A 16,901-nucleotide genomic window follows, 5' to 3' on the forward strand; every position below is an offset into this window, starting at 1 on the left:
TCTTTTTGACCTATGCAGGCACCAAGCAGGCACACAACACAAACACATACATATACAAAACACTCACATATAAAATAGTTAAAGATTTGTCTTAGTTTATGTGTATGAATGTTTTGCCCAAAGATATATGTGTATAGGTGTGCACGCAAACAGTTTATGAGCGCACCATGTGTGCAGTGTCCAGAGAGGTTGTAAGAAGGTATGAGACACCCAGGAGCTGGAGCTCAGAGTTCTGTGTGGGTGCTGGGACTCACACCTGGGTCCTCTGCAAGTGCCCCTAACCACTAAACCATCTCTAGAGCCATAGGACTAGCAATAGTAGTAGTAGTAGTAGTAGTAGTAGTAGTAGTAGTAGTAGTAGTAGTAATTCAAGCCAGTCCTCCAGAGATTACTCAAGCTGTGTTTCAGTTGTCTTTACTGTCTTGGTAGGACCCCTCAATGTGGCCATACCGCCACCTGTTTATATATGTTATACACATATATCACTGAAGAAGACTGGCTAGTCTTCCCAGATTTTTGCTATTATAAAAATGCACTTGCTGTGAACATTTAGGAAGAGCTTCCGTGTAATTACAGATTTTCATTTTCCTGGCTTAAATAGCCTGGAGGGAAATTTGTTGTATAATATAGTAAATGTACACGCGTGTTTAAAGAGAACTGCCAAACTACTGCTGACAGTGGCTGTTCCGCTCACACCCCCACCACCAATACGGAGATTCAGAACCTTTAGATCCTTAAGAATTTGCTGCTGTTGCCGTCATTCTAGCTGTTTTACATGATAAGCTCATGAGGGACTACAAGGTGCTCATATAACCGCAGACCTTCTCATCCCAAAAGCCATGCTGACTCCACCTGTCATCTGCAGGACCCACATGCATTTCAAACTCGTCAGAGGAGAATCAAGTGTGTGTTTACTGTTCGAACACACGTCCACCCCACACACAAGCTCTCCTCAGTTCCTACAGGATGGCCGAGAGTAGACAGCACTAATGCAGACCTACACCCTTGTGCCCAGGGTTGCTTCCCCAGCTCCTTCTTATCACTTTTTCTCCTTTCTCATTAACCCTTCACACTCCAGCCAAAGTTATTCTCTTCAGCTCCAAATGCGGCAGATTGTCAAGGTCACCCCAGATCCCACTTGTGATCCTGCCCTCCAAGGAAGTGGTGATGGTACAACAGGCACAGGCAAACAAGACTGTGGAGTCTATGACCTCAGCGTCTGCTAGGTCTGCCTACATTGGGACCCTCAGGTAGCAAGGAACTGGGGAAGCCACTAAAGGTTAAGAGTCATTCCTGGCCAACAGCAGCAGTGGGGGATAGGGGGAGAATCTCAGAATAAAAGCATTCAGACCACAGAAACAAAAAAATGGAGTTCTATAGCTACAAGGAAGCTGGGTCCCTCCCTGGGTGAGTTGAGGACCCGAGTTTCATTTCTTGTGATCCTAAGTGAATGCAGCTGAGTGCTGCCTGAACCCCTGACACATATCAACTGTGGGAATAAAACACATATCACATTTACTCCTGTGTGGTCCGTGTACTGTATGCATGTCTGGTGCCATGGAGGCCAGAAGAGGGACTAGAGTCACAGATGGTTGTGAGGGGCCGTGTGGATGCTAGGTGCTGAGAATTGAACCTGGGTCCTGTCCAACAGAGGCCAGTGCTCTTATTGCTCTCGATAGTCACTTAAGTTGCTAACTTGTTTTGTTTTTGAGACAGGGTCTTGCTCTTAAGGCTAAGCCAAAATTCACAAGTTTATATAGTCCAGGTCAGTATCAAATTCTTGGCGATTCTCCTGCTTTAGTCTCTCAAGTGACAGACACAACTGTGAGGTACCACACCCAGGTTTAAGTTGCTAACCTTGTGGAAATACTTTTATACAGTAGCAGAAAACTAATTTGCCATACCAACGAAGTCACCCTACTAAACAGTCCAGTAGTTTCTTGACTGAGGTGCTCACTGAGACCGAGCCCTGGGCTACCTATCTCACCTCGTGTCTGGCCCACTCTCCAGGCCCACCAGTGGCTCCATCCCTTGGTCCTCTGTGAGAGCAGGGAGCACTCAACCACCGTCACAACTCTCCAGCCTCCCTCACTTCTTAGACGTTTTCACTGTATGTGTGTTACTGCTTTGCCTGCATGTATGTACGTATATCACATGTGCCTGTGCCCAGAGGTCAGGAGAAGGCATCCGATCCCCTAGAACTGGAGTTATGGATGGTTGGGAGCCACCACGTGGGTGCTGGCAAACTCAGGCCCTCTGCAAGAGCAACAAGTGCTTTTAACTGTTGAGGTCTCCAGCCCCTGGTTAGTTCCTTTTTCTGAGACAGGGTCTCACAATGTAGCCCTGGCTGCCTTGGAACTCACTCTGTAGACCAGGCTGGCCTTGAACTCAGAGATCCTTGTTCCTCTGCTGGAATTAACAGTGTGCGCCATCCTCCCCACAGCTGATTTCTGCCAAGAGCCTCAGGAGAGCCTCAGGTGCTCTAACATCGCAGACCACTACTTCAGTAGAGTCTACTAAAGAGTTTTGTCTTTCTTTTAAGCTATTTGGCTTTAAGATACTTCTCCAATTGTTATCTATTTCTTGTGCCAGGAGACTCTTGTAAAAAAAAAAAAACTGTCTCAAGGTATGAAAATAAAAATAAGGGGCTGGAGAGATGGCTCAGTGGTTAAGAGCATTGCCTGCTCTTCCAAAGGTCCTGAGTTCAATTGCCAGCAACCACATGGTGTCTCACAACCATCTGTAAAGACGTCTGGCGCCCTCATCTGGCCTTCAGGCATACAGACAGAATATTGTATACACAATAAATAAATAAATATTTTTTAAAAAAAAAAGAAAATAAAAATAAGTTATATATGTTAAAGACCCCAACTGCTTCTACTGTTTCACAGCTAAGCCGGGCCTCTAAGCCTTGGCTATGTGGATGCGGACAGCGGGCTACTGTCACAGTGGATGTTAATGACACGGTGACTCAGTCACACTTATGGCTCACGAGTTCTAAGTTTGCTAGTTTCTGCCCGGTGTATAATCAACATAATTTATTATGTTACTTCTCTAACGTGTCCATCCACCATGAAAACCAACAAGAAGCATATTCAAATTCTTAACTCCAGGAGAAGGCTCAGGTTTCGTCATAAATGCTATGCTTCCGTCCCAGTGTCGGGACACAAACCAAGAGTCCTAAAAGACAAGAGGCCCTGGCCCATTCTGCTCTGAGCTGGGTCTCCACACTTTACCTTCTTAATGCTCCTCATGGTCCTGAGGCCCCAGCCTCTCCGCTCTGTTCTGATGACCTCTGCTTCGGGGTACAGTCTCTTGGTGAAGCACTGGTTCTGACAGCGAACCCCGGCAGGGCACACCTGCGGGTGACACTCATACTGCGACATCCTGTTCAGACACTCCGACTCCAAGCCACAAGGGTTTTCATCCGCAGGCTTGCAGTTACAGCGGGGAATCTCCGACAGGTCGGCTACCTGGATTGGGACCTTTCCTACTACTTTGTTAGCCTAGAGACAGAAGCGCAAGGAAAGGAAAGGAAAGAGCAGGTGAGCAAGCTGTGGGCGACTGGCACTCCTGCATCAAAGCTCTTTATCTTAACGTCTCCTGAATAAACGAGAAGGAATAACCACATCTATTTACTAGACCAAAGTGTTAAATGTGATGTTAATTCTCACTTGTTTATTTCACTTGCCACAGGTTGACAGAAATTTAATACCTGAAATTAAGAGAAAATAAGCCATCTACGAAGTCTCTGGAATAGAGAGGCTAAAGATCTATCTCCTCATTTGGTTGCAAGATAATCTGCTAGGAACAGAATGGAATTTCATATAAGTCATAGTTGTTGGGTGTAGAAAAGAATGCCAAAGACCCACCTCCTAGTACCACGGGCAGGGCCTACTCCTTAGCACCACAGATAGGGCTCCCACCCTCAGCACCGCGGGCGGGGCTCCACCCTCAGCACCGCGGGCAGGGCTCCCATCCTCAGTACCCTCAGCACCGCGGGCAGGGCTCCCACCCTCAGCACCGCGGGCAGGGCTCCCACCCTCAGTACCCCCAGCACCGCGGGCGGGGCTCCCACCCTCAGCACCGCGGGCGGGGCTCCCACCCTCAGCACCGCGGGCGGGGCTCCCACCCTCAGCACCGCGGGCGGGGCTCCCACCCTCAGCACCCTGGGCAGGGCTCCCACTGCTGCAGCCACAGGAACTACCAGTCCCCAAGGAGACACTGACTGCCAGAGAACATTTCTGCAGGTCGGGGAGGGACTGCTCACCTTGATGTGTTTGTAGGGAGGGGGTTTCCTTGAGGTCTTCTCCATCTCCAGAGCTTCCTTACTTTCTCGCTGTGCTTTCAGCTCCAGGAAACGCTTTGCAGCTTCTTCCAGTGCTGACAAGAGGCGAGCAGGCCGTTACCCAAATGCAAACACACCGTAGGGCAGGACGTTAAATCCTACCATCTTAGAGATGCTCTGCATCTCGCCTGGTGGTTACTTTTTAAAATTACATCCTGAAAATCACCAGTCACCACCATTATAGACTTAATAATAAATTAGGATACTATACTGTGTGCATTCCTCAGAGCAAAGGTCCTACCTACATCAATGACAAAGGTCTCTTAGTGACTCTACTTGAGAACCCTGTCCTAGATGTTCTATCTAAAATAACGTCTATCCTTCCTCAGAAAGGTAGACTTCTGTCATGTTGCAGAGGCCCCAGGCTCTCCCTGGGAAGACTTTTCCACTCCTGCTTCACCTGGTTAAAGACACTTCAAACACAGCAGTGTTCCGTGCTTTATGCGTCTCAAACGCAGGCCTGATGCCATGGGAAGTTTATGGATGTAAAATTGTGATGCCTGGAGAATATTCTCAAGAGGCAGAAACTTCAAGTGCAAAGAAGGGGATTCAAGAACCACGCACTGGGGTGCTAGTTCTGAGTCACCGAAAGCATGGGGCACGGTCAACTTACCTTTCTTGAAGGTCTTATTAATGCTAGTCTGTCCCTCAGCAAAGCTTTTGTCTCCTTCCACATAAGGGAACACTCTGCCTTGGTGAACCCAGTAGTAGTCATGAGAACCAAAGAAGAACACGGGAAAGTCCCCCAGGTCATGCCTAAGGCCCTGGATGTTCAATGGCACAGACCTGGGACTGCAGATCTCTGCAGGCCACCATCTGAAAACAAAAGTGAGAAAGTGAAAACAATCACTCTTCTTAACAGATTGGAAGGAAAGAAAGAGGTTTATATTTTCAAGATTTATTCAGACTCAGATTGTAAAACCACACAATACTTGTTTTTTGTTTTTGTTTTTTTTCGAGACAGGGTTTCTCTGTGTAACAACAGCCCTGACTGTCTTGGAACTCACTCTGTAAACCAGACTGGCTTCAAACTCACAGAGATCCCTCTGCCTCCCAAGTGCTGGGATTAAAAGCAGAGGCCGCCACCACCACCTGCAGACCCTGTCTCAAAGAACCCCCCAAAAACCACCACACACAACTCTATTAATGGGGGCTGGAGAGATGGCTCAGAGGTTAAGAACACTGACTGTTCTTCCAGAGGTCCTGAGAGTTCAATTCTCAGCAACCACATGGTGGCTCACAGCCATCTATACTGAGATCTGGCGCCCTCTTCTGGCCTGTAGGCAGACATGGAAACTAACACTGCATACATAATAAATAAATAAACAAATAAATAAATATTTTTTAAAAAAAACTATTAATGGTTAATAAAGTAGTGAACACAGGCTAAGCAAAGTAGGTCCAAGCTGCCTTATTTGGTTTCTTTCCTTAAAAGATTAACATATAAAATATTTATCACAAACGTATCAATTATAATATCTAATAAGAAAAGGACGATGGACCCATTTTCCAGCTCTGGAACATGGATGTTAATTAATATGGTCCCAGTCCATTTTAACTGTAGAGACTTTACTTTCCCACACTTGACTTAATATCTTCCCAGGTAGAGAAGATCGTCTCTCAAGGGATGAAGGATGGTTTCTGAGAGCAGACCACTGCTGGGGAAAGAATAAGCATGACATACAAACCAGCACTTCCTGACGCGTCAGGTAGGGAAACCCTCTTGATCTGATGCGCCAGGTCTTGCGTCAGTTAGCATTTCAGAATCAATTTGTCTTAATAAGCACAGAGTAGGTAGAAAAAATACCCTCCCTTATGATGTTGTCCTGGAGACTACTGACATTAGATGTATGTTTCCCCAGATATTAAGAACACAGTATAGGGCAGGGTAGGGTGAGCCATACATGTGATCTTAGTACTCTAAAAGCATGAGTTACAGGCTAACCTATGGAGAGAATGTACCCATACAACCAAACTGGAAAAAAAAAGACCTACATTGTATCCAGATCTATCCTTAAACACACACACACACACACACACACACACACACACACACACACACACGAGATGATTCAAGGAGTGAAGACACCACCAAACCTGACGACCTTGGTCTGATCCCCGGGGCCCAGAGGATGGAAGGAGACTGACTCCTGAAGCTGTCCTCTGACCTTCACCTGCGCACTGTGGCACATATGCACACACTCGCATTTGTAAACATGTAATGATGTTCTCTAAGATTTACTTTTATGTATATGAATTGAAGGCATGATATACCACTGTCTAGCGTATGTTTTTATTTTTATGTGTGTACACACATGTGAGGCCAGAAGAGAATGTCTGAACCCCTAGAGTTGGGGTTACAGGAGGTTGTGAGCCACCTGACGTGAGTACTAGGAACTGAACTCAGATTTTCTAAAGAGCAGCAAGTGCTCTTAACTATCTCTGCAGCCCCTGTTCTCATCCCTTTAAGAACTAACGCCTGGGTTGGCGAGGTAGCTCAGCAGGTAGATGGGTGCTGCTGCCAGCGCTGGCCTCCCAGGTGTATCTGGGGACACATATGTTAGAAGGAGAGACCTGGTTCCTGAGAGCTGTTTTTGAACTTTATAATTGTACTGTGATACATACATGCCCCATTTAATAAATAAATAAGTACAAATGACTCTTACTGGAATAATCGCCCTCTTTAGAGGACATGCTTTGTTTTGTTTTGTTTTTTAAAGCACTCTCTTTCCACAAAGCTTAGGGCGATTTGAACACATGGCCCTGGTTTAGAATTCAACTAACCTAGCTGTGCCCTGGTGGCGCACACTTTCCTTTAATCCCAGCATTAGGGAGGCATAAGCAGGCAGATCTCTGTAAGAAAGATGCCAGCCAGGTCAATCAGGGCTGTTAAAGAGATAAACCCTGTCTTGAGAAACATTTAAAGAGACAGAGAATCAAATGGCTCTGTCTTGACAAGGCTATAAACTCTTGCTCTCAGTAGAAATTAGAAGACTGGGGAGATGGCTCAGTGATTAAGAGCACTGACTGCTCTTCCAGAGGCCTGCGTCAATTTCTGGTACTCAGTGGCAGCTCACACTGTCTGAGACTCAGTCTCAGGGCTTCTGATACCCTCTTCTGGCTTCCACAGGCAAGCACACACATGATATGTAGACATATAGGCCAATAAGACATCCATACACATAATTCAATACACATATGTTTAGAAAAAGAAGTTAAAAATAAATATTAAACTAAGATACAAAGAAAACATAATCTCTACTCTCCATGTAAATTCTTTCATTCCAAAATTTAGTAGTACATAATTCATCAGTATAAAATAATTCTCAGAACCTAAAAACAAAGTAAAAAACCCCACTCTTAAAGAAAAAGGCAAACAAACAAAAACAAAAATCCAAGCGCAACGTAACCATTCCAATCCCCTAAGAACAAATACCCAAGTCCAATTTTCCTTCAGCCCCTTTTGTTCAGGGAGCCGCGCCTGTCTCTGCCTGTGCGTCACCCGCACTGCATGCAGATTACAAACCTGCTCGGAACAGTATTACTTCCTACTTGTAAGGTTTTCCTTAGAAAACTTGCCTGTAGTTTCCCAATTTGACCCAAACAATCTGCTTGTAGTGCAGCTTCTTTCCGGCTTTGCAGTCGTTGCAGTTCCAGCAGCCTTGCGGCATGTCTATGCTCAGACATTCTGGGTGGAAGGCAGCAGGGCAGGACTCGCAGCAGAGAAGCTTCCCGCCTGGAAACAAACAGAGTCTTAGAACTGAAAAAGAAGGAAAGGAGGAAGGGATCTTTTAAGTACCTGCGATTTTTTTCAAATGGGATTGATTGAGTCATATCCAGACTGATGCATTACAATAGGAAACAAATGAAACAGCCCGTTTCTAGGACTCCAGCGGCTAGAAATATGGAGCCTTAAGTAGGACCAAAAACACTGCTGCACCCTTTAGAATATGAGCAACTGGGGAATCAGGCTTAAGCTAGCTAATACGTCATAAAAGACACAGAAACTCTTTAACCCAAGTAGATTTGAAAGCAAGTTTTCAAACAAATAGCTTTCTTTCGTTCTTCCAAGCAAAGAAGAAAAGCAATAATCATGTTTGTATCTTAATCCACTGCCACAATGAACTAAATCCCTTTATAATAAAATCAGTCAAGAATGAAAATAATAAGTTGATCAGTACTTTTCTTCTTCTTAGAACACGAAGGTGGAATCCAGATCCCCAAACTGATGATTACACCTGCTCAGTGAAAACAGTCACGCAGGGGCTTGCAACGGCTCCATCACCAAGGGTTCCCTGCCTCCTAGTTATGACCCATATTTTCAAAATCACACCAACCAAAAACAAAGTTGCATTTCAACTTTAATGATTTTCTGCCACCTTTATTTGGAGATAGCCTCATTATGTAGCTCAGACTCCCCCCTGGTGGTCCTGCTGCCTGTCCCCCAGTGCTGGGACTGCAGGCATGCACCATCATGCCCAGCTCTCCTATTTGTATTGACCAAAGAAATCATAGCTGTTGGAGACTATGATCCAAAAGCAAAGCAAGTATTACAGTATTGTTATGTTGAACGGTTAAAGTCATAACCAAATAAATCTCATGTAACTCTATATTGTATAAATATGTAATTCTCTTAATTTTCCAAAAATATTTGAAAATGTTCTTTTATATCTAGATTTCTGACTTAAGTGTGAGAACCACTGTTTCATAGCACAAAACTAAGTAATTCTCGGTGCAGAATGAAGTAGAATGTGCAGACATATCATTTCAGGTTCTTACTAAGCCCTCTCTTTCTAGACTAAAATGTTCCCTGGTTGACACATAAACAGGTGTGACAAACAGAATAATACTTTTAATGCAAACAAATAAAAATGGGATGATTAGGTATTTCTAGTACGAACATCAAGGGACAGGAAGGGTTGAACACTGAAGACAAAGAGCGACACTTTTGCAGCTTACAAGGTAGAGAGACGCGAAGTCTCACAGGCAGAGACTCAGAGCCCTCTCTATAACTTGATCAGATTACACGATCCAGCCTCTTACAGAGCTCCAGAAATCTTGTCTTCCTGGACTTTCAACCTCTAACTGTGGCATGAAAACAGAAGGAGAACCTACGCACTCGACCAGTGACAGCCCAAGAACCGTATTTCCTCCGCCATCTTTTACTGCAGTCATCGCACTGTTCCCCTTTGACTGCAGGCATAATTTTCCATCCTGGGCATTAGTCCATCGGAAAGGAACAATCAAGAGGGAGTCCTGTCTTATAGACAGCCTTAAAGGACACGTGATTATTAGCACCACTGTGGAAGTCGAGCTGACAATGCTCACTGTCAATGTAAAAGGTCCTAAATTTTCAGTCTTAATTCAGAGGAAATACAGAGCCAGAGCCAGTGAAAACTATCATGATAGAGATGTTCAAAATATGTAAGAATAAAGAAAAAATATGAATGGTCTTGCTTTGTGCTATGCAAAACAAACAAACAAACCAAAACAACAATGACAACAAGAACAACAACAAAAAATTGCTTTTGAGATCCAAGAGAGGAAATATATCACTCAAGAGAAGTAGAGGGCTCAAAATCATTTAAATTGATGTCAATACTGAATGCTGGAAACCAAACAACAACTGAGTTCATCTCATTTTGTAAGTGCGGACAAAGTAACTCTACTTTATTGAGGAGGAAGGCAGCCCCTGCTCACCTCCTGGGAAGAAGCATAAGCATCACTAGAAGGCGATGTAGTCTGACCTCAGCAGAAAGAAAACAGCCCAGCCACAGGCCAGTCCTCTCTCCAATACTCCCAGGGGGCTCTAGTCACCTCGCCCAGACATCTTTCAGTTATCAGTTGCCACTCGGGCCAACAAAGGAGCAAGGAGACATCAAATAGGCAACACAAATAGTAAACACTAATAAAAACCTATGCTTAGCCTGATACATGGTTTATTAGGCATGAATGATGAATTTTTCTTTATCGATTCTGAATTTGAACCCCAGATCAAGATGAAAATATATTAAGCAAAAGCCTTATTCATACCTTCCAAACTCAGGTGTTTCTTCTGGGATAACAACCTCCCAAACAGACACGAACTCACTTTCCCCTCTATCATAAGCAGGCTATGGCAAGTTAAGCACAGATAAAATTTTCTTGCATACAGAACATTTGATTGAGAGAACACGAACAGACATTTAGCTCATGGTTCTTTATGAATAAACAACCCATCAGTAATTTGTTTGGGCTAACGTTCAACATCTAGCATCTGAGGTCTGCCTTTAACCCCAGCTTCTCTCCTAAGGGAAGGACACTTGTTTTCAGAGCATCTTAATATTTAAGAAATAAAACAACAGAATATGTTATAGAAACAATCTTTTCTAGTATCTGTTACCCTGGATTTCTTTTCTAAATAGTTTTTCTTGTTAGTTAGCGTATAGGTAATGACAAACTACACCATGACTATCCTAAGATAACATAAATGACAGTTCTAGGTCAGGCAAATGAGAACTGCCTATAAAATAAACAGTCTGTTATGTTAAGTAAAATTCTAGATTTTAATAACCTATGTCTCTGCAATGTGGAAAAACTGACTCAGGGAGAAAGGTAAAATTCTGTGACGACAGAATTATTTTAAGCCCTTTTCAACAATTTTGTTACCATAAGAAGACACAGTCACAACCACCAAGGCTGAATCTACCAAAAGCAACAGGCAGTGCTTGACAGGCATACAATCCCCCCTTCATTTAAACACACACACACAGAGAAAGGAAAATGCAAAAGAATAAAAACAAGAAATAAACTATTTTAGTGATTACCTTTCTCACATTTCTTTTTGGAAGCTGACGAAGAAGGAATCATAGGTGATTTCATCAACTCAGCACGGTTTGATTCGTTCAGTAGGTAGTGGGACTTATAGGCATAGGAACTGAACATGGGGTCTGAATGGTCCTGAACTACCAGCCCTATATGAGACAAACAGAAAGAGATGAGCTGTGATGAAACTACCCATGATTCCAGGAGGGAAAAATAGCACCTAGGACGCACCCAAGCCTTACAGCGAGGGATAAGAGCGTGTGAAAATGGAGCCCTACATCCCTGGACTTTACTACAGGAGTGCAAACCATCTTAGATTTTATTTTATTTTTGCCATCACAGAGAGCGATCACCACCCTAGACAGTTACAGAAAGTTACTCTGATCTATGTATACACCTATCCTATTGGAAGAAAACACAGATCACTGTAACACACTGCCTCCAATGCCTCCAGCTAAACTTATAGTGCAGCTGTACACCATTGTCTACACAGGACACTGCCATTCTAATGATAATTACCCTGTTCTTATTAGTTTATAATGATCTAGGACTTTGTGGTACATATCGGAAGGGCGTCACTTAGGGACCATTGTGAGGAGAATTCTGTTTCGGAAGGGTCACACTGACTTTCCTACGCTGTGATTTTCATTTGATGCTCCCTCCACTGAGATGGACTCTAGAAATGTCTGACCTAGGTGAAAGCGGAACTCGACAGCGCTACCAAAGCAGCAGTTTTGTAAAAGCTGTATCAATAACTTTTTATCCAGTTAGTGCAGAGGTGGTATTAAAACAGAAAGAAAGAGCCTAGCAGTGATGGCACACACCTTTAAATCAGGAGGCAGAGACAGGCGGATCTCTGTGAGTTCAAGACCAGCCTGGTCTACAAGAGCTAGTTCCAGGACAGGCTCCAAAGCTACGGAGAAACCCTGTCTCAAAAAAGCCAAAAAAGAAAGAAAGAAGAGGAAGGAGACTTTTAAAGTGAGGAGGGTCAAGCAGAGCCTCTCTCCTTACCAGCTGAGCCTACACTTCAGGGTTCTGACCACAAACGACAGGAAATGCTTCCCAAGGCAACTGAGGCAACTGTTTCAAACTGTGACTATTAGAGTGGGATTTACATATGCGAAACAAACTGCTGTTATTACATTAAAATAAAATGAAAGCCCTAACCTATCAGCTCTAGTACAAACAAAGGCATAGAATGTGAAGTAATTTTTTTTTTTTTATTTTATATGGTACTCAAGATGCACGAAAACACAACTAGTATAAGCTGCCCTGCAAGCTGCCCTGGTGTCCCCACTGCACGCTGGGGTGAGCCCTCTACAAATACTCCTAGACCTTTCAGTGCTTAAGAATTTGCTTCATGGCTTTATGCTTAATTATTAATTAATTAATTGGTGTGTGCTTGCAAGCGCGTGTATACAAGCATGTAAGTAGAGGCCAGAGGGCAACTTGCAAGAGTCTGTTCTCTCCTTCCATCCCGGATTAAATAGCAGGCTGTCAAACTTGGCAGCAAGAGCCTTTACCCACTGAGCCATCTCAACGGCCCCAGATTAATGATTTTAAACATCCAGTAACTAAGAATTAAGAAAAAATATTTTATGGGGATGGAAAATTTCTTAATGAGACTAGAAAGAGAAAATAAGCTCCATTTTCTAATACTAGAACATAAATTATTAAAGTGTTTTCTTTGGCATATGGATCTACTATAGTTAGTTCCTTAAAAATAGGTGTCCTAAAGTTTAAAATATTTCATATTTGTACTTTTGTTCTTTTTGGCTTTTTGAGAGAGGGTCTCATTATGTAGCTTTGGCTGTCCTATAAATCACTATGCAGGCCAGGCTGGCCTCAAACTCACAGAGATCTTCCTGCCTCGGCTTCCCAAGTGCTGGGATTAAAGGCATGCACCACCACCCCTGACTATATACTGGTACTTTAAAAGACTTTAATTTAAACCTTCTTAAATCTCAAATATCTGATATATTTATAATAAGTTTTTACAAAAGGCTGTGAGAGAAAATGAAGCTTTCTTATTATTATGCAAAGTTAATTTACTATACATTTAAAATACGAGGGTATTCATTGCATGGCTTTTAAATAAAGTATAAACAGATAGAAACAGATTTTAGTTTTGAATTATAGGATTCTGCCCATGTACATTGTCTTCAAGCTTTTAGTTAACGGGCATTAGTTTAATTTCACAGAATGGCAAGAGTCTCTATAAGTGTATCATTTTCTACCTGTCCTAAATTGAAGATCATTTTAAAGAGCAATCAGTTTAAAAAAATAAAAAATAGATTGCTGAGCTGGGCAGTGGTGGTGCAAGCCTTTAATCCCAGCACTGGGAAGGCAGAGGCAGGCGGATCTCTGTGAGTACGAGGCCAGCCTGGTCTACAAGAGCTAGTTCCAGGACAGGCTTCAAAGCCACAGAGAAACCCTGTCTCAAAAATCAAAAAAAAAAAAAACTTAAAAATAAAAAGAAGAGGAAAAAAGGAAAAAAAAAGAAGACCGCTGTAATGATGCATATGATGCATGCCTTTAATTCCAGCATGTGGGAGTCAGAGGCTAGTCTGGTCTACATAGTGAGTTCTAGGATAGCACTAAATAGTAAGACCAGGTCTCAGAAAACAAAGCAACCAATTGTTAAATGAAACACAGCACAAAAAATATTGGTCAAAATACTGACTGAACTGGACTTAGAATATACTCCAAAGCAAGCTATCATATTAGTTATAAACTGACAGTTTTTGTACACTATTAAGAAGGGGCTAGAAGAGGCAGAATAGAAGGGGCTGGCAAAGAAACAGGGCTTCAGGCCATCTCTGACACTAAAGTCCCCAACACTATGTATCCCATTAATAATTCAGTAGTTTGGGGTTATAGAAACTCACAGACTAAGATCACTGGCCCTTCTTACAGAGGACCCAGGTCTGATTCTCAGCATCCACAGGCTGCTCACAATCACTTTTAGCTCCAGTTCCAGGGTATCTGATGACCTCTTTCAGCCATATGGGCACGTATACACATGGTTCACATACATACATTCAGGTACATAAACAAACAGTCCTTCCCAATTACCGCTGTATTCAGTAACAGAAGATGGGGATAATTTTTATCTATTATGTGCCTATCTGAATCCTTTCCGTCACCAATAACAATATGGCAATGAGTGTCTTGGTAGAACTCCTGCCTTTGAAGCAGGGAACTGTAGCCACTGTACTTCAGGCTGGGATAAAGACCAGCGGTAGGACACTAGTCTACTATGAGTCTCTGGGTTTATCCCCAGTCCCCAAACCAGCAAACCAGCAAAAGTCTCAGTGCTACTTTGATGGCAAACAGCATATATGCTTCGGAAACTGAGGCAGGTAGAAAGTCTCAGTGTCAGGAATCAGATGGCTGAAGAACGGGTCGTACAAGTTGCTAATACAGATGTTTATTTAATCATCAACTACCTATCTCCTCTGATGCAAAAGCAAAGCCAACCAAAATAATCTTTCATCATACTTAAAGGCTATTATATCTTTAAAAATTGGTATGGTAAATAAAATACCTATAGTCCCAGGTACTTGGGAAGCTGAGGCAGACGGATCATGAGTTTTTAAGTTTAAGACCAGCCTCCAGACAGAGCTCATCTTAAAAGATAAAGGAAATCTTTTAAGAAAGAAAGAAAGAAAGAAAGAAAGGAAAAGAAAAGAGCAATGTCTAGTACTTTCAACAAATTAACTAAGCAAAAACAAACAAGAAAGGTTTTGACTTTCAGTAAGGTCTAAATACAGCATAGCACACTAGATACATCTAGTAACTCCTTTAAATATTACATAGAGGGAAATGCAAAAAATGAAAATTTTATGAAAAACAAAGTGACACTTCTATTAAACAAAACAATAATGATTACCATTGCCAAAAAAAAAATTAATTATAATGCAGCCAAGATAAAGATGAACAGCATGAGCCAGGCAGTTGTGGTGCAAGCCTTTTAGTAAACACTCAGAAGACAGAGGTAGGCAGACCTCTGTGAGTTCAAGGCCAGACTGGTCTACAGAGTGAATTCCAGGACAGCCAGGGCAACACAGAGGAATGCCTGTCTCAAAAGACTGAAAACAAGACGGACAGTGTGTATCGGAGTCGATGAATGTGTGCCATGTAGTGCTTTGACCAGAACGGCCCCCATAGGCTCATATGTTTGGTTCCCGGTTGGTGGGGACCTATCTGGGAATGGTTTGAGACATGGCCTTGTTGGAGGAGGAGGTGTCACGGGGGCGGGTTTTGAGATTTCAAGAGCCCCTGCCATTCCAAGTTTGCTTTCTCTCTGCCTTGTGGTGACTGACTCACAGGGAAGCTCTCCGAGACTACTGCTCCAGCACCATGTCTGCCTGCTGCCATGCTCCCTGACATGATGGGGAGCATCTGGAACCGCAAGCATGTGCCCAACTACATGCTTTCTCTTATAAACCGCCTTGGTCATGGTGTTTCTTCGCAGCAAAAGAATAATAACTAAGACGGAATGTGGCAGTGGAAGACTTTGGGGGAGGAAAGCAGGGGTGAGTGCAGCGAGTGGGACTCAATGGGCCACCCTAGTGGGAGTCTGGAGGACAGAGGACTCAATGGGCCACCCTAGTGGGAGTCTGGAGGACAGAGGACTCAATGGGCCACCCTAGTGGGAGTCTGGAGGACAGAGGACTCAATGGGCCACCCTAGTGGGAGTCTGGAAGACAGAGGAGGTAAAAACAACACAGACTGTGGACTTTCAGCTCAAGATGTTTCAGGGGGAAAGAATATTAAGCATGTGGCTTAGAGACTATTCTTGGATAGTTTGGTAGAAAATATGGCTTTTTTTTTTTTGCCCTCATCTTTAGAATCTGCTGGAGGCTAAATTAAAGCGTTTTGGACTAATGTCATTGGCAGAAATTTCAAGAAAACCTAATGTTGACTGTGTTATGTGGTTATCAGTGATCACCGTTATGCAGATCTATAATAAAAACAAGCAAACGGGGAAACAAGAAACACAAAATATACCATTTGAGGAGAAAAAGAGCATGAGGAAATTTAACATTAGAGGCAAGACTTATGCTCAAGATGAGAAGTTTAAAGGCATAATTCACAATGGCAAGACCCCCACTCAGGTAAGCTTCTATCTTGTAAAAACAGAAATGCCTAAGCAGTCTTTTGCTTCTAAAGCAAAGAAAGCTAATCAACAAAGGAGAACATCGACAGATCAAAGCTTATGTAAATGTAGTTCAAGAAGGGGGCCAGGCCCCCTCCAAAGCAGAGCAGCAGAACTTGGTAGCCGCCAGGGCTCCAGCTTTAGAGGCAGGGAGAATACAGACAGGAGTAAAGGGGTTGTGGAATCTTCCTCCTCAGTTAGGGAAGGATGCTTCTAAGAGGCCAACTGTGTGAAGCTGTGAAATGAAGCCTGGATTGCAAAGGCGATCCCACAGTGCTGGGATGTCTGCCAAAGAGAACTGCAAGCAGAGTGTGGACCCAGTCCCAGAGACAAGCGTGAAGTGTGCTGCAGCCAACAAAACTGGAAGGAGTGGTGATCTGAAGAGCATGGAATGCAGAATTTGGAGTTTGCCCTGCTGAGTTTTGGTAATTGCTTTGGTCCATGTTTTCTCATTAGGCTCTGTTTCCCCTTTTTGGAACTGTAATGCAAATTTTGTGCCAATGTATGTTGGAAGTATGTAATTTGTTTTTTTTTTTTGTTGTTGTTGTTGTTTTTTGTTTGTTTTTTGTCAGGGTTTCTCTGTGTAAC

General features: G+C 43.2%; 1 protein-coding gene across 3 annotated transcripts in view; it reads right to left on the reverse strand.

The window, feature by feature from the left end:
* Nucleotides 1-16,901, reverse strand: part of Nsd3 (nuclear receptor binding SET domain protein 3) — a 115,224-nt gene that overhangs the window by 21,669 nt on the left and 76,654 nt on the right. For 2 of the 3 annotated variants that reach the window (XM_041673900.1, XM_041673899.1), the window contains exons 15-19: nucleotides 11,155-11,301; nucleotides 7,928-8,084; nucleotides 4,962-5,164; nucleotides 4,271-4,383; nucleotides 3,237-3,506 (exon numbers count right to left, since the gene is read on the reverse strand). In XM_041673900.1, the coding sequence (XP_041529834.1) occupies nucleotides 3,237-3,506; nucleotides 4,271-4,383; nucleotides 4,962-5,164; nucleotides 7,928-8,084; nucleotides 11,155-11,301 (890 nt within the window). The remainder of the gene's footprint in view (nucleotides 1-3,236; nucleotides 3,507-4,270; nucleotides 4,384-4,961; nucleotides 5,165-7,927; nucleotides 8,085-11,154; nucleotides 11,302-16,901) is intronic. The other variant, XM_041673901.1, reaches the window with a different exon arrangement.

The sequence above is a fragment of the Microtus oregoni genome, unplaced genomic scaffold, assembly GCF_018167655.1.
Source record: "Microtus oregoni isolate MIOR12 unplaced genomic scaffold, Mior012 000024F_ref0000369, whole genome shotgun sequence".
In the NCBI taxonomy this organism is placed as follows: domain Eukaryota; kingdom Metazoa; phylum Chordata; class Mammalia; order Rodentia; family Cricetidae; genus Microtus; species Microtus oregoni.